The sequence below is a fragment of the Glycine max genome, chromosome 13 (genome assembly GCF_000004515.6).
Source record: "Glycine max cultivar Williams 82 chromosome 13, Glycine_max_v4.0, whole genome shotgun sequence".
NCBI lineage: Eukaryota > Viridiplantae > Streptophyta > Magnoliopsida > Fabales > Fabaceae > Glycine > Glycine max.
The window spans coordinates 20,109,867-20,133,518 of record NC_038249.2 but is presented as its reverse complement, the minus strand read 5'-3'; the positions used below and the strand labels follow the sequence as shown (position 1 = coordinate 20,133,518).

Here is a 23,652-nt window from a genome sequence, read left to right as displayed (position 1 = left end):
CGACCGGTTGTGTTTTTTCTACTCAAAATTCTCAACATATTATTTTCAATCTAAATATAAGAATACTTAAATTGAAATTGAGATATGAAATAATTTTAAAGATTAAAAGTGAGAAATTTAATAAAAATTTGATAAAATTATAAGATATAAGATAAAGTTTTTTTTTAACAGCAAAGATTAAAGTTTGACAAGGAAATCAAAATAATATATATATATATATATATATATATATATATATATATATATTAAAAGGCCATTTTAAAAACATATTGCATAAGTACTAATCAAATAAGAGTAGTAAATTACAAACACATAATAATAATAATAATAATAATAATAATAATAATAATAATAATAATAATAATAATAATAATAATAATAATAATAATAATAATAATTATTCACAATCTATTATTAACGTCCGGATATATTTGTCGCACTTTTTATACTTTCTGGTATTAAATTTTGCATTTTCATATTTCAGGGACGCATTTATCAACAGAGTAGGAAAATGAAAAATAAAAAAAATATTATGACAAGTATGCCCTTATGTTGGCAATCCACGTTGACAATCATTTTAGTGATAAATTTGTCCTTCCATGTCACGTAGGTTATTTTATTAATTGTGATGAACTGAAGTTAACGGTCAAATATATTTGTCGCACTTTTTATATTTTTAAGGACTAAATTTTATATTTTTATTTTTCAAAAATGCATTTGTTAGTAAATTACACATTAAAAGATAAAAGTGACTATTTATCCACCATGAATTGATTATCAAAAGACATGTAGTGTTTGGATACAACATGTAATCGATTTTGAAAGCAAAAATAGTGGTGTGACTGAATTTTTAGAAGTAACAATGTGTTGTTTTAGTCCACCATAGGATCGGCCATGATTTTACTTAACCGTGCTGCCATCCGAAACACACATGTAAATGTACTGTACAAAAAGCATAAGCACGAGCTTATGTCTTTGCAAAACGAACTTAATAAAATAAAGAAAATTGATGAATGTAAACCTCATTTTTCATTATAAGAGGTGGAAGGAAGACCAATATAAATAGACTGTAAAAATATCAGAAGAAAAAGAAAAATAAGAGAAAAAAAGTAAAAGATATGATAAGTAAAGTGTTGTGATAAAAACAAGTAAAAATAAAAATAGAGTGCAAATATCACACTGTTAAAAATACAAACATTTCAGTTTACATGTACTAGTTATTTTTCCTAAACAAAAGTAGTACTCTCTTCGTTTTCAAATAATAATCATCCTAAATTGTTTTATACATATTAAGAAAAATAATAAATAAATGAAAGAATAGTAATTTTATAAAATTAATTTTATATTATCATTACTTTATTTATAAATTTTGTCATCCACTATTAATATTATAAGAGATACAAACAAAACAAAATAATTAATATTATATTATAAAATTACAATATCAAATATTTTGGAACAATTAAAATGGGATGGTAGGAGTACTATTCATCATTCATCAAATTGATTTAAACGATAATTTTGTAATCGGTAGAAAAAGAAACAATAATTTCTGAATGATTAACTATGAGAAGTTCAGTCCAAAGAAGAGTACAACCAAAAGGCATGTTTTTCATTTGAAACAGTGCACTTTAAACCAACAATAGTGATCAAAATCCTGCATTTAGAGGTAGAGATACTGATAAATAATATGGATAAACAAGTGAAAAAGGTATGGCAGGAGCGTGGGCAAAAGGTGTAATTTGAATTGATAATTAAGAGAGAGGGTACTTTGCCTAGGGAGAACAATCGAGTATACTTTATCGAATCTTACAGTCCAGAATCCTGTTGTACTCTATTTTCTCACTTTATACGCTTATCCAAAAACGTGCAAAAATGCACAATGCACTTCATTTCCATTCATTGGAATCTGCTGTGGGGCCGGAGAAACTAATGTATATATGTTATAAGATTATGTGATTTCAACTATTTTTTATGAAATATGTAATTATATTTTTTAATTTATGAAAAAAATACTTGATAATGTAATGGATAAAGATTGATTAGGATGACATAATTCTGGATTATACAATAATTTTTTGGATAGACTTGTAGGAGTAAAGACTGGGAAAAAAAAGGGGGACAGAGTAAAAAATGGCCAACTTGCTAGCTGTATTAAATAGATATTTTCTCTATAAATTGAATTGATCGTGTTATGCTGTCTCTCAATATTTGGTTGCATTAAAATAGACTATCGTTCTTATAAATTGTAGTGAATCGAACGTGTTATGTTATCTTTTAACTTTTTTTCTTTCGTCACGCCTATATTTAAACAAGTCTTTGAATATTGAGTTGGTGAAACTAAATATTATATCTTTATGATATACTATGTATTAGTTATTTACTTTTATTATCATATCTGTCATTATTATGCCATTTTAGTTACGATAGTATTTATTTAGTCAAGTATTTGAATATTGAGTTGGTGAAATTAAATAATATCGGTTGTAGAAATTAATATTATGCCATTTTTTATGAAAATAGGCATTTTTTAAAGAAGATAATAGGTACTAGTATTTATTATTGAATTCTTGATGTGAATGATCATTGCTCACTTAATAGTTAAGGTGTGCCCGTATTCTAATCAAACTAACTATAAAATGAGTTATCTCATTAGACAATTTAGCATGCGTAATTGTGATTTGTGAGAAAACCATAGTCATCATTGACAGAGCAATTTTCTCTCATTTGTTATTTTATACCGTATGAGATTAAAAATTGTATGACAATTAAATACTAGTATTTTAAAAAGTAGTAATTTTTGAGAAATGTATCATAAATCAACACTTTACAAAACTTATCGGAAGGTACAATTAAGGATCAATCATAGAATCACTTGTCTAATTTTGTTTGGGTTTTGCAGAGAAGTGAAGTGACCACTCTGAATCGCAGAGTTCCAAGCGCCTAGTTAATGCTATTAATTGTTACTGATAAGCACTGTACCCTATACGTAAATTAGTTTAATCTTGAAGATTGTGGAGATAAGAATCATTTTTGGGCTTTGTTTATCTGATAGGCTCTGACCCATCGTTGAATGGTAAATTGGTATTCTTCAATTTCAAAATAATAACATTTTAAGTTGTTTTAAACATATTAAAAAAGATAATAAATAAATAAATAAATAATAATAATTTTATAAAAACTAATATTATATTATTATTAATTTATTTATAAATTTTATTATCTATTATTAATATTATAAAAAATAATAATTAATATTATTTGGCAAGATCATGGGTGAGTTTGTTGTTTCACGAAGCACAGGTGCAAGTAAGGTTAAAAGGTCACCCATTACGCAAAGCAAACTCTTTCTATGTCTCTGCCATATCTCTTATTGCCGTACAAATTTCACCATCACGTAAAACCAGAACAGAGACCACAGTCACGCAGTCATGAGTTGCTTGCGTCTCATCAGTTCTTTGCACCGTACAATTTGTTCATTCCTACGCAAAATCAAACAGTTTTATGATTAACACCGATGATACATTGAATCAAAACGTTGACGTACCTATTTCTATAGTTTTAATAATTTCTTTTGCTGATAAATTTCAAAATTAATTGTAATAATAGAAAAATATTTGACTATTTGGGCCTAAATATTTAGTCAAAACCAGGAGCCATGTAGGAATAGGAACACAATTGAACCTATATATATCATGCTTGTAGGAAAAAAAAAATGAACTAAACCGTGTTTGACTACGGTATTCCCAGCTTAATTGGTCCCTCTAAAAATGTGTTGCCACGAGAGGCATCTCCATGACAAGAAAACTTAAATTGACAATATAAAGTTTTTTGTGCTTGTTGTTTTAACACACGTGAAAGGAAATATGCCCTTATCCAAAATTCCAGATTTTCCATTATTGAAATGCAAGGAGTTGAAATCAAACAATTTACACTGCAACTCACATGACCCGATCTTAAGTGTGGCTAATTAACTTGTTTTAAATTTTAATCCTCTTACAATATGTTAACATATACACTTGAAAGTAGACAAAGCTAAATACACCTTTTTAAACCAAAACTTAGAAAATTTCACTTCCGTGTTTTTCATTGCCTTTCATTATTGACGAATAATAAGAAGGATAAGATTGTAAGGATAAATTACCTGTTTGTTCCTTTTATTTTATTTTTGAAGAATTTTAGTCACCTTCCATTCTCTCTTACTTTAGAGATGCTCTTGATATCGTCCGAAAGTAAATTTGTGTTGAATGGTAATGAATGACTTGCTTTGGTTTGACCAAAAAATTAATTTAGAAACTAACCGAAAACGAAAGGAATGAACTTCTGTATGAAACTTCAACTGATTGTTATTCTCTCTTAGAAATTGACCTAGTTTTTTATATTTTACTTTTACCAACAAGTATAAGTGATAACTAGTTATGTTTCTTAAGTAAATAGTTTAATGTTATTGTCTTAATAAACATGTACTGTTTCCAAATTATTATTTTTTTCACTTAATTTTAACAACAAACGAAAAACAATGAAAGATATAAAAACTTTAATATTTGAAAGTACGACTTTACAGAATGTTGCCAAAAACTTAATTTCAAACTATAATTATCTTAATTTGGTTCTTTCCTTGTACACTTTCGTCAAAATATTAAACTTCAAAAGAAAACAAGTAATAATCTAGAAGATTTGTCAATCTGGAATTTTTTATGATAAGTTCGAGGTTGGACCACCCAATATCCCTCGTTATTGTTCTTATTGGTTAAATGAATGAGAAATTTAGTTAGTAAGAAACTTCATGTACGTACCCTTTTGAGTTTTTTTTTTTTCATTAATTAAAGAAAATTTTGGTAAGTTTGTCCTGGAACTCACTATTACCAGAATAGAGATACAAATTGTTCGCCCACAAAATTCTTACAATGAATTTGAATGGAACTTACATTCATGAGTATGATTCTTACAAAATAATTTTTGTTGGCATGTACGTACCCTTTTGGTAAATATACGTCTCTCTCAGCCTCTTTATGATTCAAAGTAATTAAGCTCACAAGTTTTTCTCCCTAGTATCCGTTGAAATTCGGTCTTATCAAACTGCGTATAGCTACGTACTTAGCTAGGTTAAGCAAGTGAAATGATGATACCATAAGAAGAATCTATACTACAAGCCAACTAAATATATATTATTTGACCCTACATACGAACTTATATAGGATGGAAGGCTTATCGTAAAAAATTGGATTTATGGCGTGTTCAATTTCTATCCACGACCATGCACATATAGATGAGACTAGAAATTGGAACGTTCATCTATGGGAAAGAATAGAGACAATCGATGGCCATGCTAAAACAAGGGATCCTATTCATTTGATTTGATCCCTAGTATCACATATTATTTATGTATCTAATTATAAGATTATTTCAATTAATTTAAGTCTTTTAATAAAAATTGTTAATTTGATTAATTATATTAAATTTGTCAATTAATTATATTATAATCATTAAATTTTTCTTTTTTTTTCTTTTTCTATCCACTTAATTACTTATTCTCATTAATGTTTGGAGAAAAAATAATTAAGTAAAGATATATATAAAAAAATAATTAACATATCTAAAATTTTAAAAAAATCTTATAAAAAATAATAAATAAATTTGTAAATATAATCTTATAATTTGGGATAAGAGAATACAAATTATAATTGGAGAGGAAAGAAAGACGCGCGATCCGTACCTTCTTTTGATGTTCATTATGAACTAAAGTGTCTAAGAACTAACCCAGTATCATCTTAAATTTATTCATAATCACATACAACAAAGATGAAAAATACCCTGGCTATAGCTATTAGCTATACAATGATTTGTTGGTGTCCCTCGCCACTTTTTTTTTCTAAGTTGCAATCAAAAGTGAAATGAGTAAATATTAGTAGTAACTGTTGAAAGGATAGGGCAACTAGTCTATACACTAACAGCGTCACCAATCTATATATAGGGAAACAATGAATGCTCTAATGTCTCAATCTTAACCTACTAATCCTAATTATTTAAGCTTTTCTGAGCTTTTTCGGTTACGAGATTCCAACATGTATATTATTATTGTCGGATAGGACGTGACTAAGGAATTGCATTGCAAATGGGTTCTCATTTTAAAGCAACCACTACTAGATCAAGAAAGAAGCAACACGAACCATGTAACAATTTGTTGGCTCACAGTGTGCTGGCGAAGCAACAAATCTGTTATGATTGGCCAAATCAAAGGACTCACCTATTTACTTTGGGAATTTGAGTTGCCAAGTCATTGCTAATAGAGTAATATTATGTACACCACTATTTCTTAAATAGATATTTCTTATATGGTTTCATGTATAAAAAAATATATTATATGCTAAATTTAAATATAAGTAAGTTTAATTAATTTTGTTATATTTAATGTTATTATTTATAAAAAAAATTATTTTATTTTATTTTATTTTAAATAACTCATTTTTATTCATAATAGTAAATTCTAATGAAAAATATTTTAAAAAAAGTTTTATTTTTTATTTGAGATTAAAAAATTAAATAATAATATCAATTAATTTTTTTAATTAGTGTGAAATTAATTATTTTTTATTTATATATATGAGGTGAAAGGAAATATATGTCCAAGTGTCCCACCTTGATTCTTTTAGGTTAATCAATAATTGAAACCCAGTTGTCACAAAAGAGCTGTACCCTGGAGCAGTTCGGATAAGATCAATGTATTGATGGAGGATGCCGTCATTCATTTTAGGTAAACTAATAAAAAAAATTCTTAAAAAATAAGTTTAAAATATTCAAGTAAAAGTGTGTTCTTACATTTATACTCTAAAAATTAATAATAAATAGAGATAAATCATTAAACTTTTTTATGTCAGTTTTTTGTTGTTCAATTTTTTAAAATAAAAATCTAATTCTAGTTCAAAATATTAAAATACTGTATCTAAAGTTTATCCTATAAAAAAGTAATCATATTTTTTTCACTTTTTCTTATCAATCGAGAGACCGTTGAAGAATAGTATCACATGCTAAGCTCTTTTAGTATTGTGAAGGGGTAAAAAGAGACAGAGAACATTAAATGGGAATTGAAAAAAAAATCTCGTATCAAATAACATTATTGAAAATTTGTTTTTTAACTAAATATATATGATGTGATTATGTGACCCATATAACTAAACCCTACCCAGTGAAATAAAACTACTGATGTTGTACATCCCATCAATGACTCCATTAACTTTATGAGGTAAAAAATGAATTGTTTATTCAGTGCACAAGTAAAAATATGTTCACCCTTAATTTCATCTGAAAAATACACCCGTAATCTGAATCTTAACAAAAATTTATTGTTTTAATGAACAAAAATGGTAGAAAGAATCGCACATCTTTTGGACTACTACTCAGACTGAGCCCAAATCCCCTTCAGGCTTCAGCAGAACACAAATCGCAGCAGGATTGACACAGGTTGAGAACTTACACTGTACTTTTTGGTATAGACACTTACAGTTTGATAGGAAGGAAAATAATATGGATAAAAATAGAGAAAGAAAGAAATAAAATGAATAGAAATAACGTAAAAATATGAGTATTTAACTTTAGAGAAATAAGAAAAAATTAATAAATAGTCGGACAATCAATTATCATACACAAAAAGTCCATTGTTTTTCTTTATTTAAAAAGACATTTTTTTTTTGTTGTGGTAATCAATTATATACTCTGAAAATCAATTATTTGCAGTTTGTTTAAAACCACCAATAAAATAAAGTTCTTAATGCTTAAAAACAGCCACAAAATATCACTCACTTCGCTGATCATTGCTCATTATCAGTGTTTTGCAGGGAGATAAAAAAATGCAAGACCCACACTTTTTTTATTTTATTTTGCTCCGTTTTTTTTTTCTCTCTACTAAACACTATTTTCCATTTCTCACCTATTTTTTCTCTCCATTTCTGCGACATTACTCAGTCATATTCCAATGAGTGATAAAACAATTTTGTTGACTATTAAGCAACATTTAACTGAATTTAATATGCACTTAACTCCAGCACAGAGTTCGGCCACTCGTCAAGTTTGGAAACGTTATTAAGCGAATTAGCAGTCATCCGTGCGGTCCATGCAACAAAATATTAAATTGAAATCCATGGAAGTAAACACTATCCGAAAAGTTGAAAACTCCTTCTAAGCATCCATTAATGCCTTACATCTCAAGTATTTTTTTAAGTGGTAGAATCAAAGAACAAGGGTACAAACAGATGCAGCCAAATATAATAAAATGAAAACTATTAAAATGTGAGGTGATATGTTTATAGGAGTATTACATATTTTGCAAAGTTGTCAGCATGACGCTAAGAAAATAAAAAAAAAAAAACGCATATTGCACTCATGCTTTAAGGTTTAATAAAATCCCACTCAATATCCCTCCTTTTTTTGTCCTACACACCCTCCCATAATTTATATACAAATACAGTATAACACCACATATATATATATATATATATATATATATATATATATATATATATATATATATATATATATATATTCCGTAAACAGAAACCTCACTTGTATTCTTATGTGGTTATATAAATCAAGGTGTGCGCTCATTAGACCCCTAACATAAGGGGTGTGACTGTAATTTCCCCAAAAAATAAAATAATCCATTTGTTCAATTCCTTTCTTTCTTTGGGTCCTTCAATCCTATCAGTATTCACATTCACACATTAAATAATACATAATAGAAAGAGAAAAACAATACTTATGTAGCAAGTTTGATCCCACCGTATACTTTCCACGTAATATTATACAACTGTCTGTCTTCAAATATATCTAACCAAATTTTAAACAGAAAAAAAGGAGGGGTAGAAATGAATTAAAAAGAAAAGGTTGATCATTAAACAAAAATTCCTATTTAGATGAAGATTCCAAGTGGTTATCGAAATAAAGAAATCAGAAGCATTGATGCATTTAGTCAATGGCAATGATGAGAAAACCAACAGATACATACATGAGAAAAACTGGGTATAGTGCAAGAGCTTTTCTCCTGGGGCTGACTGCAGAACTCATGAAAGGATATGCAGCCCAAGAGCTCCAAGCCAATGTCACACACACCACAACCACTTTCACAATGACATTGTCCTTCAACATACAAATTAATGCACCAACGTCCAGAGGGAACAAGCAATAACCCAACAGACTCAGACTCTGAAAGAAAATAATGTGTCCACCCTGAAATTTTGAAGAGATGATGAAGACAGTCAAATATTTGGCCTCATTCATCAAAGTATACTTTTGAGAATGGTCAGGTCCACCACCCTTCAGCATCACACAAAAAGTTCGGCACTCAAAATATGAGTAGATGAAGAGAGAGAGAAAGAGGCTATTACCAGAAGAAGTACATTCAATGTCAAAATTACAGCGCCAGCAGCAAGTAAAGCAAATGCAACAGCAAAAACCTCAGACTGAGACACAGTCAGATAGAAAGATGTTAGAAAAAATGGCATTCACCAAATTCACTTAATTATACAACACATGCAAACTACAAAATCCAGTACACAAGGTTCCCACCTGGTGAGGTTTGGGGAAGGTAGATGTACACAACCTTATTTCCGAGTCTATTTCTAGGGGATTCAAACCCATAATAGTCTCTAGGTCACCAGGCAGCAACCTTACCATTGCACCAAGACTCACTCATCATGCAAACTACTATGCAGGCAAAAAAAAGAGTATAGACTAGAGAGCCACCAAAGTGAGTAGAATATGGTACAAAGGAACAAGTAGTGGACTAAGAAATTTTAACCCCAGATAATATTTAGTTTACAAACACAGTAACCATCAATCTAGGAGCAATAAGAATATAGTAATGAAGCCAAAAAATGAAAGATGATGGTGAAATTAATAGAAAAAGAACATAACAAATTAAATACTAATTTTTTTTAGTAGAATGTGTAGTCTAAAGGAAGAAGAAAGAATGCAACATAGGATAAAAAATAGTCCAATAATGTGTGAAGGAATAGAGGTCAAAACAGAAGTAACTTTTTGAGAAATATTTTACCCAAAAAAACCCAATGATTTTCCAGGGTAGAAATCGGTTTTTGAAGCCTATATCATGGTAGTGCCACTATAGTGCACGAAAAGGCACTATTTTGGCCACTAATGAAAACAACTCCACTTTAATTCCATAGTGGCAAAAGGCTGCTCCACTATCCCTCTGTAGCACCCTATTTGATTACTATGTCATGGAGAAGAGATAGATTCTGTTGAAAGATGCAATTAGGAGTAGAACATAGTACAAAAAAGGACTGAGGGAGTGGACAAAGAAATTTGAACCCCTGATACAAAGTTAACTGCCAGCTTCCATGCCATTTGCTCCCTGGAAAGCTCAGTAACCCAAAGCTATGAGTATCTCAGCTCTTTGGGGAATTTCAAATGACAATTCTCACTCTGAGTACTTGCAGTTGATTGTTTATGAAAAAATAGAAAAAGAAATGGCATGCACTTAGATAACTTGTATCTTTGCAAGAGATTGAAAAATGCAAACTTCAAATAAGTTTGCAAACTTGAAGGAATTTAAAGTAAGACAAATTTTTATAAAAGATTAAAAAATACAACAAATCTTCCAGAATTAAAATACAAGTCTCAAAAATCACTTAAAAAAAATCAACACTGAGACAAAGAACATGGTCCATGTTACATTTCAGTCAATCAGATACAATATAAACTAAAATTAATGCATATGCAGACGATAAAAAAGAAAACAAGGCTTTTACTTCTCCATTTTAAAAATTGATATGTTCCAATATTCCAATCCCAATGCTATAAACACAAACATGGATAGATAATCAATATATATTAAATGTTGACAATATATAAAGAACCAAATGCCAAAACACAAATTTAGGACAATCCCAGCAAGAAATTCAATTCTATATGTGATGAGATGAAACTGAGGATAATTAACAATATGGTTATCAGTATTGTATGATTCGTGCAATACAATACAATATGATTCTTCAGCTTGGCAATACAAATTGTGGATTGAATCAATTTTGTGCCTGAATCGCACATGAATTGTGTGAATCACAAATGAATCATGCCTTAATCACATCTTGCACACGAATCTTGCAATTCTTCGACAGCAGGTTGCAGCACCTTGCCGTCCAAGGGCTGTCATGTCACACCTGACCATCATGGTTGGAGTGGTGCTTTTTGTGGCCAAAAATCACAGAAAATGGCAGCCAGAGAATGCAAAACACATCACACTGCAGTTCTATACCTTCTGTTCTACTCACGGCTGCACTTGCTGCTAGTGGATCAGAGAAGAGAGATGTTGCAATTCATAACCCTAACCCTAAACAACAGACTACTCTTTTTTTTTTTTCACTTAAGCAACTTTTGTGTTTTAGTTCCACGACAAAGACCATCAGTTATTGGACCCTTTAATTTATGTGACTCTCTAATCTCTTTTAATCAACATATAGAAAAAAAAAATAGTCAAATCTATTTTTATTATAATCAAGTTTTATTTTCTAATCAAAATATTTTGGAAATAAAAAAAATTATTTTGAAGCTTATATATATATATATACACAGAGAGAGAGAGAGAGCGAGATTTTTCATATTTTTATTTATGTTAAAATGTTCCTAGAGTTATGATTCATGATACGATTCGATTCACGTTTCGAAAAAATAGGCGTGCTGGTTCATGATTTGAATCCCATTTTACTACCATGATTAACAATATATAATTTGGAAACTTCAAGCAGAATGATTTAGGAAAAACACTTGGTAGAAATGGTGCTCCACATGACATAGGTAGTACATGTGCAGCAAACTGACGGACATAAATGCTGGTTGGCAAAAATGTCAAGCCCATGCCACCATGAATCCTAACAGGCAGAATCAGAACCATCAACCTAATTTGAAAGGATAAATCACCATCGAATTCTGTAATGTAATGCAGAAATAATGTAACAAAAAGAAACAAGCAAAGTACAGCAAAGAAACCAAACATAACCAGATCAGAAACAGCAATTAAGCATGTACGAATACATTTACTCACTCTGTTCATTTTACGTTTCTACCATACATATACAATCGCGCACCGCATTAAGGAAAGACCCCACACATTCACAATCAGTAACGATCAAGATCAAGCACAATGTGAAACTCCTAAGTGAATTTTAAGTTTCTAACCTAGGATTATTAACAACCAGAGAAATTTCAGCTGAACTAACCGCTAACAAGGTCAAAACCTAACAGCAGGTCAGCTGAGTGATGCAGATCGACAAATTCTAACAATAGATCAGGAATGTAAGATTTGCTATCCGAAATGAAAAACCTAATACCTTTTTGACAGAGGCAGACCAAGAGAGGGTGAGGCCGAGGAAGACAATGAAGAAGAATGGGCCCCACAGATCCCAATCCCGGAGGGCCTTACCGGGGTCCTCACGGTAAGGGTTGGGGAACACAACGAGCTTCAGATTGCTCACGATTCTCGAGAGATCGCGCTTCACGGTGTCCCAGACGGGCTCGGTGAGCGTGTTGGGGGCGGGACCGAACCCGGAGGTGGCGATGCCGGGGCGAGGCGGAGGTGGGGACGGAGTGACGGCGGAGACGGAGGATTTGGGGAGGGGAGGGGGCGGAGGGAGGTTGGAAGAGATGAAGGGGGAAGGGGCAGTGGAGACGGAGACGGAGACGGGGATGGAGGCGCGTGGGGGACTGGGGGGTCTCGCCGAAGGGACTGATTGGTGAACGCTGGCATTGATGAGGTTCTCGATCTCGTCGATGTCGGATTGGGAAGATGGGTGAAGGGGTATGGTATCGCTGTGCGACATTTTCACACCCAAGACTCACACCCAACAACAAAATGATCACTGCACTTCACTTCTTCCTTTCGTCTCCTTAATCAACCTTGCGTGCTGTTCATATAAACTATTATTATATTCCTCACTTTTCTTTTTTCTTTTTCAATTCTAAGGAATTTTATTATGCATTTGATTTGATGCGTATTTAGATTAATTTATTCAGATTTAATTTAACGTGCAGAAAATAGAGATCTAATAATAAAATATTTTATTATTATTTTTAGGATAAAAATGATTTTTTTTCCAATACTACAAATAATTATAATATAATAAAATATTTTTACTATAACGATAAAATATTTTTTATATATTAATATCAACTGACTTTACTAATAATTAATTTTTATTGAAAAACCTTTATTAATAACTAATTTTCATTAAAAAAAAACTTGAATTCCATAAAGTCTCTTATCTCAAACAGTCAAACACTTTTCTTCATATACTTATAAAAACATTAAATTACTACTACATTTTTAATAATAAATAAATATTCTACTTATAATTTTTATTTAACGCTTTCAAAAGAATCAAACCACCAATTTAACATTTGCCTAGCTCTTATAAATATCAATAGCATTAGAAAAAAAGCCACTTTCTCCATTTCTTTTCATCTATCTTAAGGGTATAATACAAACTATAAAAAGTAATTAAATTCGAGCAATATTATTTGTAAATCTGTTATATATGCTTTATTTTTCTTATTTTTTTTACTTTGACATTTTACATATTATCAATAAATAGTAATTAGTTTTCAAAAAAATTAAACTTAAAGGCATTATGGAACCATTTAAAAAAAACATAAAAGACGGGAAGAAATAACAGTATAAGCTAGTTCTTGAGTCTAATTTAAAATTAAATACTTTAAATATGTTGTCACCCTGTCGTTTTCTCGTTTGATTTCCTTAATAAGTTCACCATCAAATCCATTTTCTCCATAAATTTTGTGCGTCTCTACGGGCAAGGTAACATTTAATATTTAAACTAGGAACCGAAAGTATAAAACATATAATGAGTGTCACTATATCAGGCATATCAACAAATCCACCTGATCATGATAAATTGGTGCCATGAGTAGACATTAGGGAGAAGAAAAAACTATGAAATGAGACATCAGGCATATCAACAAATCCACCTGATCATGAGTGTCACTATATCAAATAATAGAATTTGGCCCAAAAATCATAAGCTAGATCCTGGATGGTAGTGTAATTAACCAGCTACAAAACCCTATAGCAATTATGTAGGTATTTCAAAACTGGGTCCTCCTTACCGGTGCCGCATAAGAAGATTTCACAAATATTACTAGTTTCTTTGGTTTACCTTATGATGGGCTCAAAACAACCCAACATGGGTTTTGGAAACAATGTAAAATGATATGAAAAAAGTTGATGTCGCCAAACAAGATTTAATAGCCAGGGCAAGTTAAGGCTTGAGAGCAAGAGCAAGACCGAACTTGGTGGATGAACCAAAGATCTTTGTGGAGTCATATTCAGCAGACAGGGTTATAAGTGAATTTGGCCTCCATGCTCGTTGGCATTGGAAGGCAGCTTTGCCATCGTCACTGAACCGTGTCTTTACAACTGTCTTTGAATCTATTGACTGTGAGCTCCCAATAGTAAATCTGTTCTCAAAGGTGGAAAAACTGTGGGAGATTTCAGCAGCAACCGTAAATCCATCGGGGCGATCAACATAATTTATGTATGATGCCTTCAGGGTCTGTCCTTTATCAGCCCTGCATAGTGAGTCAATGACATTATATATACCGTATCAATGCAGATAAACACATTTCTTGAACCCACCAACTTTTGTCGACAAAGAAAAATCTTTCACAAACTCTTGAGCAAAAGTAAGAGCCACACACGTTTGGATATCCCCCTCTCCCATGCATTAATTTCAGTAACATAGAACCTTCTATAGTATCGTATCAGGAGCTTCCAAAAAAGACTCATTTAAATTTGTGACTGATAAAGAATTTTATATACTGTGTACAGTCTACAGTTTATAATAAATATCATGTAATTTCAAGAGATAACTCTTAAATCAAATGAAAATGTAAAAAAATAAAAATAAAAAACATAAAAGATTCACAAATACTCATGCTTTTAAAAATTGAAGCATGAGATGTAACGGGTCATTATGGGTGGTGATGTGATAGAGAAAAAAGTGTTAGTGTATAAATTTTGATGTATAAGTTGTTGTATGTATGAATAACACAACTCTTTAAAAATCACTAAAAAAACAACACCATTTTCAAAGGTATTTTGCTGGTATGGTATCCTCTCCCCATAAATCATAGAACTCACTGTTAGAATCTATGTCTAACTATGTCTTTCCATGCTGATAGGTCTTCTCAGACACTAGTTGAGAGACTTCAGAACATAAAAAAGAAGAAACAATAAGCAGGTAACTGAAACACAAATAACAAGACATTAGGACACGGAACTGAACATGCAATATATGGTATCAACATTACTTACAGCAAAAGTGCCGCAGAGAAATCTGGTTTATTGAAGGCAACTCCAGCATTATATTTTGTGAATGAAGCAGAAGTTGTATTAAATCCAACTTCAGCACCCAGACAAACATCTTTGCTGCCAATTGCAGCTGAAAGCTCCAATAGAGGGGATGGATTCAAACCAATACTAGAATCAACGGCTGCATGAGGATGAAGGTATTGCACATCCAGCTGAGGTAATATTGCATGGTCAGATACATTGTACGAATGCCAAAGTAAATTCATTGCTTACATATTGCTAAGCATAAAAAAGGATGCCCAAGTGCAGAAGTCAGGAGGCTCCCAGAAAGCTAGATTATACCCACCTTTCCTGACTTGTGATCAGGTATGTTGAAGCTCAAAGCGGCTTTTGTACCATGCAAGATATCATTCACAGTCACTTTTGTAGATATCTGAAGAAGTAAATCAGAGATGGCATCATCATCCGTAAAAGATAGTAAAAATTTCAAGGGAGCACCATACTTATTGGAAAATATAAAAATATTCTACCCTATCTTTGAATATCTTCATCCTATAGGATTAGTTTCTCTTTTCCCTCATTATCTCTTAAGATTGATTACCAAATTCAAGATTTGTTTCTGATTTAGTTAGGATTATAATTGGTATATTATTAAAAGTCTATTCTCTTTTATTTTTCTACCTCCCACAATACCTAAAACCCCATAATTTCAACAATACTAACCATTGGTTTAACTAACATAGATAACTAAACCAAATTTGGAAAGCTTGAACTTTTGCTACAATCAGTCATTGACAGATTAAGAGTAGCAGTAGTAGCAACACTATCTATAAATCAAAGAAAGCATATTTGAGTAAAAGTAGACCTCTATTTCTTACATTAGAATATGTATCAACTTTCACATCCACTGTAGTATTTCCACTCTTGTAGAGTGTACTTATGTCACCAACAAAAATTTGATCCTTCTTCAATCCGGTTGCTATAAGCCCCTGCAAAATGGAAATTAGAATTTCAAATCAGGAGCAATAGACAGGAGGACGGACTGAAGGTTGCAGTCATTTTAGACTATTTGATGAAATACAGAAATTAATGCAAGTTTCCAATTTCCTTGAGTATTTCATCCTCTTTAGCGCTCACAAAAATGTGTAAACAACCCATGAAATGAAAGATATGTGCTGCTAACTTTATAAGCCCAACTTGCTCAAGAAAGGAGCAAGCAATATTCATCCTCTCCAACAGCACTGTATTTGGAAGTACAATTCCACATGGGGGAGGGGGGAAGTTTAGATGACACAAATGATTTGTAAGTACACATAATTAGTTATTTAGAGATTTTGATGATGTCTTCCAGAGTTTAGTATATTTGTTAATAACCTTAAATAGATAAAACATGATTCCTTATGAAAAATAATATTTCTATAGGAATCCAGCAGTTAACTTTATCTCACAACCCATGATATTTGACTATAACAGTAAGAATAACTAGATTCAAATATTATTTTAAGGAATGAAATGTTATTAACTTAATGTCATCAATAAATTAATTATTATATTAAATCTATTCATTCTTTCTCTCTGCCTTTTTTTACTCAATAGTTGAAAAACAAAGAATGATGAAAAATGGATGTGATGAACTTTTATCCTCTCATAATAAGCAATAACTGAATGCAATGCACTTACCCTCAGATTTTCGGAAGAATCATGTTACTGTTTCATGGCTGGTCAAAAGGAAGAGAATATATAAAAATAAATAAATAATCAGCAATCACTATCATCATACCTTTTAAATTATATGTTAAGTATATGAAATATACTATAAATGTGTGAGTGACTGCATGTGTGACTAAGATCATAGCATATTCAAGTAAAGGGATTTTATATCTATTAAGCGTCAACTGCAATGAGAAACTGAATACGAATAATTAAAAAAAAAAACAAAAAAAAGATAATAGCAGATAGTGGGTTATGCATTACCAATCCAGTGGAGTTTGGAATTGACAGGCTAAACTTGTGATCAAAGTTGTAATCCTTGTACAAAAGATCTGCAAAGGAACAAGATTATTCACAACGTAATGCTTCTGATACATTTTACAAAATTTAGATGTGACTTGATATGAAATACAGAGAAGCCAACAATCTAGATTTTCAGCCATAGATGTCATGTAACAATCAGAAAGGGGTTTTGAAAGAAGGAAGGTTTTAAAGATAAATTGTTAGCTAACAGTTTTCATATACAACAGATTCAGGGGCTTGGTCAACAATGCAGGTGATGCATTGAGAAAGTCAGTGATCTTGTAAAATGAGAATGTCTATTGAACTTGTTCATGATATTTGGGTTAGATTAGAAGTCTCAATTGATAAGTAAATCAAAAGTGGACAGCGATAAGAAAATTAGTCATGCAACAGAACATAGAGATCCGAAAAACCAAATTATTGAAGATTGCTAGGCATGAAAGCAATCACAAATCTGTTGTGGGTGTTAACCATATCATGTCCTATACAGATCTAAGTGAGGGATGAAGTAATGAATTGTGATACACAAATCAACGTGTTATTTGTCATTTCTATGCTATGAGAGAACCTATTTGCACCCAGAAACTAGCAACAGGATGTTGTTTGTGTCTATAGCAGTTGATAACCATTGATGAGTTCAAAGTACAAATAAAAAGCATCTTCGAGCAATGACATAATATTTTATAATTCCAAATGAAATTTACCTTTTGCCCTTTTTCCAATCTCAGAAAACGGTGCTGGACCATTGGCCATAGTGAATCAGAATGAAATGCACCGAACCCTGTGAAACACAATTACTATTTTATACTTTAATTGTCAATTTCCCTATTTCAGGAAATAAAACTGAAAAATAAAAAAACAGGAAAAAAACAAGGTAGAATAACAATCATAAGACTACAATGCACTCGTGTGCATATGTGCATATGCAATATTTCCTATGTAACAAAAGATTAGTAATAAAATGATCCAGCAAGCCAGATCATCCTGAATATCACTGGATGAAGAGAGGTGGAACAATGAGTTTTTACACAAATACTGCACTACTGTATGCATGTCATGATGTCAATATATGTGTAACCGATAAATATAAACGGTAAATTGATACACGAAAAGATAAAGTTCAGACTTTTCTGAGCACCACCCAGTGACTCAATAGGACAATAAAGTTGAAGCCTCTGGAATTTATTAGTCACAATAAAGCATAGGAATTCTACTTTGTACTCTACCCAACAGGAGAAGCATTTATGTTCCTTCAAGCTACCCCAACCCTGACTATTGCTATTTTAAAAACAAGACACCACAACCCTTCAGTGCAACCACGGGGCATTTTTCAAAACGATGATTTAATTACTAATCTTTTGTTACATAGGAAATATTGCATTTGCGCATATGCACACAATCAGTATAGGTTCAGAGGAACTTGAGATACAAAACTGGGGGAGTTGTGAACATGAGCTGAACAGGTGCGTTATTTTCACGCGCAAGTCAAACTACAGAATAAAATCACGATTCCACCCACACTTGACAAAAAATTGTGCTAGCAGCTTCTCAATACACTCCACTAGTTCGCTAAGAGACACTACATTATTAAACTACTGTGCATCGCATCTTTTGATTTTACATGCACCAGATGCTCGACAAAATACGCAAATGAGAGAGAAAATAACTCTTACGGGCACAAACGATCGCAATCAAAAGCAAGGCAATATCAAGAGATCAGGAGTAACAAAGAAAAAGGAAGAAAAAAAAGTGAAACAAATCTGAAAAGTGATGATGATAGAAGGAGTAACAGTAAAGGGTTGCAATACTAAGATGCAGAAGCCTTACAGAGAAGGAATGAATGCGTGAAGCGGAGAGAAACCGACGCAGCCGCCAAAGGAAGAGTCTCAACTCTACTCAACCGAACTCAAAACGGTGACGTGGCCTATTCACACCTAGACCTATGCTTCGTTAAAATAAAATAAAAAAAAGAGAAATCTCATTGGTTGGTGTGGGCAGACTCTACACTCAATTTACTTTATTGACACTGCTTCTAAATTAAATGTCTTTTATGTTATTGGTTTCGTGGCCTCGCTTGTGACGCCACTCTTTACCAATGCCCCAATCTCAATTTGTAACACCTTGCTTGCCTCTAATATGTTCACTTGTCCATCTTCTCATAATAAACTTTTTTCATATTATTTTGTTTTTTGGTGCGTATGTTCTGTATGGTAAATTATCTATTTTTCATAAATATGTTTTAAAAAAATTCATTTCATTTTTCATTAATTTCTTTCATAACCAATTAATTACTGTATTTTAGATCTGATATTAATAAATTTAAATCATTTTAATTAAATATTGGCACGTTGTTATTGTGTTACATTTCAAAATTAAAAATATAATTAAATTATTAAAATAATTTCATCATCGAAAAAACTTTGTTTATTAGAATTAGAAGCATTATTGAGTAAGAATTAGTTTCGTACCAATTTGTATTAGGAGTTGTTTGATAAGGAATTTACTAAAAATCCTGGATTTTGTGAATCATGATTCTTAGTTTGGCACAAAGAATTGGGAATCACAATTCTAGGTAATATAAATAAATAAAATCTGGTTAGAGATAAGGAATCTGAGAAATATTTATATTATTAAAATGGAATAGGATTTAATTTTGGGTGAATATTATTACACATATTGATTTAAAATAATTTAATAACATTTTGATCCTTCACTTATTTTAAATGAAAATAGATCAAAATTCAGTTGAGTTTTCTTAATAAAAAAAAATTTAAACAGAAATAAATTGATTTTGTTTAAATCTACCTAAAAGTAATGATAGAATAAAAGATAATAGATTATAGTGATAATGTAAATGATAATTTTCTTTGTACAAAAAAGAATTTAACGTGCATAATAAAAGTGCACCTACCTCCTCTGTGCAGCTTTGAAAAAACCTAGGATCATTATCTATGCAAAGTTTCTGTTTATTTGAAAAGTAACGTGCATAATAAAGGTAGGGTGAGTACCATGCCGGTGTTTCAAGTTTTCGGCCGCCGGCAGTGTATCCCAGGTTGTTGCATTGTCCGAGACTCCACTGTCACTATGTTAATGTTTCCTTATTCTCCTCCCTTTCAAATGGCACTTCTTCTTCTTCCTGTAGATCCCTCCGTATACTACGTGCCATCGACCGTGAATCCGAAGTGCCGGCTTGGATACAAGCCATAAGCTCTTTTGAGAGCTTCAGTACAGAAGCTCTCAAAAGAGCTTATGGCTTGTATCCAAACAGGCACGTCCAGAACCAGAAGCTAAAGATTGGCATCACAGGCTTCGGCAAATTTGGGCAGTTCCTGGCCCGAACCTTGGTTCGACAGGGCCACACCGTCTTGGCCCATTCCCGCTCCGACTACACCCACGTCGCACTCGAACTCGGCGTAACGTTCTTCGAAAAACCCCACGACCTCTGCGACGAACGCCCCGAAGTCATTTTGCTCTGTTGCTCCATACTTTCCGCCAGGCACGTGCTCCTCACTCTTCCTCTGCTGCGTTTGGAGCCTGGCACATTGTTCGTCGACGTCCTTTCTGTCAAGGAGTTTCCCAAAAAGCTCTTGCTCGACGTGCTTCCCACCAATCTAAGGGGTATGAGTCTCTGTTGAATTTAAAGGAAAACACTGCTAAGGACAGTTTTGATCTCTATTATGGTTTGTTTATTCTTAATAAGAACTCGCCAGACATGTTGGGGAGGTTGTGTTTCGCTTTCCAGGAGTTGAGAAAACAGCTCTTGAAGGGTGTGCATGCTGTTGTCAGAGAGCACTTGTTTGAGAACCCCGTAACCGCAAGGGTGCAAAGTTTACAAGAAGATGCTGCACCATATCATAGGTATTCATTTATTTATTTTACTATCCATCTTAATGTTGTTTAATCAGTACATTGTAGGGACATGAATTCGGTTTTTTGTTGCGATTTCCTGCTGTTTTCTGATTTGAATTGGCTTAGTCTTCAAGTGTGATGAAACTAGCCTCAACTAGCCTAAAAGGCTAAAGAGGTTGCTTAATTACACTGCAAGTGCGAATGTCCAATACAATTGCGAAAGAGTGCAGAGAATTAAAACCCCTCCTGTTTTTGTTTTTTCTTTTTTTCTCATTAACTCTAATTTAATTTATACTTAATTCTATGTTGAACCTCATCACATACATACAGGGATGTCAGTGAATACAAGTCAAGTCTTTCAAGTCATTATTCTGATAACAACTCGAAGTTGAAGATTGCAATAGTTTGTTTTGGCAACTTGGTCAGTTTCTCGCAAAAACTATTGTGCGTCAAGGTCATCAAGTGTTGGCATACTCTAGGTCAGACTACTCTAGTATAGCTAGGGAATTGGGTGTTACTTATTTCCATGATGCTGATGATCTCTGTGCACAACATCCCGAGGTAATTTTACTTTGCACATCAATCCCTTCCACAGAGGCTGTTCTTAAATCATTCCCCTTGCAGAAATTGGAGAGAAGTACCTTGTTTGTTGATGTACTTTCTGTCAAGGAATTTCATAGAAACTTGTTTCTTCAACATTTGCCACCTGATTTTGATGTGCTTTGTACCCATCCCATGTTTGGGCCACAAAGTGCAAAAGATGGGTGGAGTGGTTTTCTTTTTGTTTTTGATAAGGTTAGAATAGGAACAGATGAAGCAAGAACATCACGATGTGATTGGTGTCTCAACATTTTTTCTAGTGAAGGGTGTCAGCTTGTTGAAACGCCATGTGCTGAACATGATCGACAAGCAGCTGGATCGCAATTTATCACTCCCACTGTAGGAAGAATTTTAGAAAAGCTGGATTTTTTGGAGCCAACGAAAATTGACACAATAGGCTTTGAGTCTTTGTTGAATTTAATGGATAACACTGTTAGAGACAGTTTTGATCTCTACTTTGATTTGTTCTTGTTTAATAAAAACTCCAGGCAACAACTAGAAAGATTCCATCTAGCTTTTGAGTCATTGCAGAATCAGCTTTTTGATCATGTGCTTGATAACTTAAAGCAAGTATTAAAACTTGAAGAAGAATCCCATGATTAGCCAGAGAGGTCTATATGTTGCCTGAGAGACATGAAGATGGTGCAGAATTATCTTTTTCTAATATTGTGGACACTAAATGAAATTGATTTCCCAGATTTGCCTCTTATTGATAATGTTGTAGGCCCCTGATTAAGAAGGGAGTTCACATGTTCATATTTTTTTTTTTTGTCCCTTACACAGCTCTCATTGTTAATGACAATAAATATAGACTTGAAAGTTTCTGTTTATTTGATTCCCTGTAAAAAAAAATCTTTACATTTTTTGTGAGTTTGTGACTTTTTCATAACCTTAGTTCTATATGTTGAGTATCTAATTTTGAGTATCCAACAGAGATGTTGGTGAATGCGGAGGAGCAAGGGGAAGTTGATAAAGAGCATTTTTATGGTTGGGTTGTTTGTAGATTACCTTTTTTGTTACCAGTTTAAAAGATGTAATAAAAAAGAAGCTTAATGTTATTTCAAAAAAAAAAAATAGATTGGTGATGATTAAATTTAAATGGTTAACATGTGTTTTTCGTTAATAGCGTCTATTGAAATAGGATAAGATAGTAAACTAAATAAATAATCAAGTTTTATTAGATAATTGTGTAAAAGTATTAAATAGTATACGTAAACTAAATTATTTATCTATTTCTATATTATAATATTAGTATTTTATTTTGTATATTATATATACAGAATAAATTTTCATTTTTATATAATTGAAAGAAAATATACGGAAAATAGTACATGGTTAAGAATATCCTAATTGTCTATCTCTTTAGATCTTTCTTCTTCTATTTTATTTTTAAAAGTGTCAATAATTAAAAATAAATTTATACTACAATTTAAATTATTCATTAAAATCTATTATAATATGATTTATATATTAAAAATATTTTTATATTTTAATTATAGAAAATAAACATTTATCATTTGGGTTTAATTTAGATTATCAAATGTATCAAGGTAGTGTAATCCTGAACAACTCAGGGAAAAAAAATCCGGAACGTACCTAAATGATGCGAAAATGTTCCAATTTTTTCAATCAAGCTATAGAAAAATGGTCCGATGATGCTTATCATTCCCTTTCTGATAGTAATAAAACACCGTTCTAAGGAGAATTACGCAAGTAAACTTCTTGTATTCATGTTAGGTGAATGAATTATTAAATCAACAATTGACTACTATTATAATTTTGTAAAAACAAAATGATTATTATAATCAATAATTTATTAATTAACTTAACACGCGACTTGTCACACACTGTATTAA

At 31.8% G+C, this 23,652-nt stretch overlaps 2 protein-coding genes and 1 pseudogene across 4 annotated transcripts; 1 reads left to right on the top strand and 2 right to left on the bottom strand.

Annotated features, from left to right (window-relative positions):
- Nucleotides 1-8,755: 8,755 nt before the first annotated feature.
- LOC100798534 (protein YIP4a) lies at nt 8,756-12,962 on the bottom strand. The gene is made up of 3 exons (XM_003541777.5): nt 12,342-12,962; nt 9,381-9,455; nt 8,756-9,222 (listed from the first exon to the last, which is right to left on the bottom strand). Exons 1-3 carry the CDS (start codon nt 12,828-12,830, stop codon nt 8,962-8,964), a joined length of 825 nt encoding a protein of 274 aa, XP_003541825.1. The 5' UTR covers nt 12,831-12,962; the 3' UTR covers nt 8,756-8,961.
- An 850-nt stretch (nt 12,963-13,812) lies between these two features.
- On the bottom strand, nt 13,813-19,353 carry LOC100790270 (mitochondrial outer membrane protein porin of 36 kDa-like). Of its 3 annotated transcripts, none has more exons than NM_001414682.1 (7): nt 19,021-19,353; nt 18,052-18,128; nt 17,309-17,376; nt 16,213-16,323; nt 15,681-15,767; nt 15,338-15,546; nt 13,813-14,592 (listed from the first exon to the last, which is right to left on the bottom strand). In NM_001414682.1, exons 2-7 carry the CDS (start codon nt 18,098-18,100, stop codon nt 14,283-14,285), a joined length of 834 nt encoding a protein of 277 aa, NP_001401611.1. In that variant the 5' UTR covers nt 18,101-18,128; nt 19,021-19,353; the 3' UTR covers nt 13,813-14,282. The 3 variants fall into 3 exon arrangements, with proteins under 3 accessions (NP_001401611.1, NP_001242891.2, XP_014620673.1); NM_001255962.3 differs by having other exon boundaries at nt 19,175-19,353; XM_014765187.3 differs by lacking the exon at nt 19,021-19,353 and adding an exon at nt 18,474-18,957 and having other exon boundaries at nt 13,893-14,592.
- LOC100776948 (arogenate dehydrogenase 2, chloroplastic-like) lies at nt 18,737-22,626 on the top strand (annotated as a pseudogene).
- The last annotated feature ends 1,026 nt before the right edge of the window (nt 22,627-23,652 follow it).

Excerpts from the sequence above, each read along its gene's own strand:
- LOC100798534 (XM_003541777.5), bottom strand. The coding sequence starts at position 12,830 with ATGTCGCACAGCGATACCATACCCCTTCACCCATCTTCCCAATCCGAC. Across the intron at positions 9,456-12,341 it reads GGTCTGCCTCTGTCAAAAAG|TCTGAGGTTTTTGCTGTTGC; the intron begins GTATTAGGTTTT and ends ACTGTGTCTCAG. Across the intron at positions 9,223-9,380 it reads CATTGAATGTACTTCTTCTG|GGTGGACACATTATTTTCTT; the intron begins GTAATAGCCTCT and ends TCAAAATTTCAG.
- LOC100790270 (NM_001414682.1), bottom strand. The coding sequence starts at position 18,100 with ATGGCCAATGGTCCAGCACCGTTTTCTGAGATTGGAAAAAGGGCAAAA. Across the intron at positions 17,377-18,051 it reads GATTGGAAAAAGGGCAAAAG|ATCTTTTGTACAAGGATTAC; the intron begins GTAAATTTCATT and ends GTTCCTTTGCAG. Across the intron at positions 15,768-16,212 it reads AAGTTGATACATATTCTAAT|ATATCTACAAAAGTGACTGT; the intron begins GTAAGAAATAGA and ends TTACTTCTTCAG.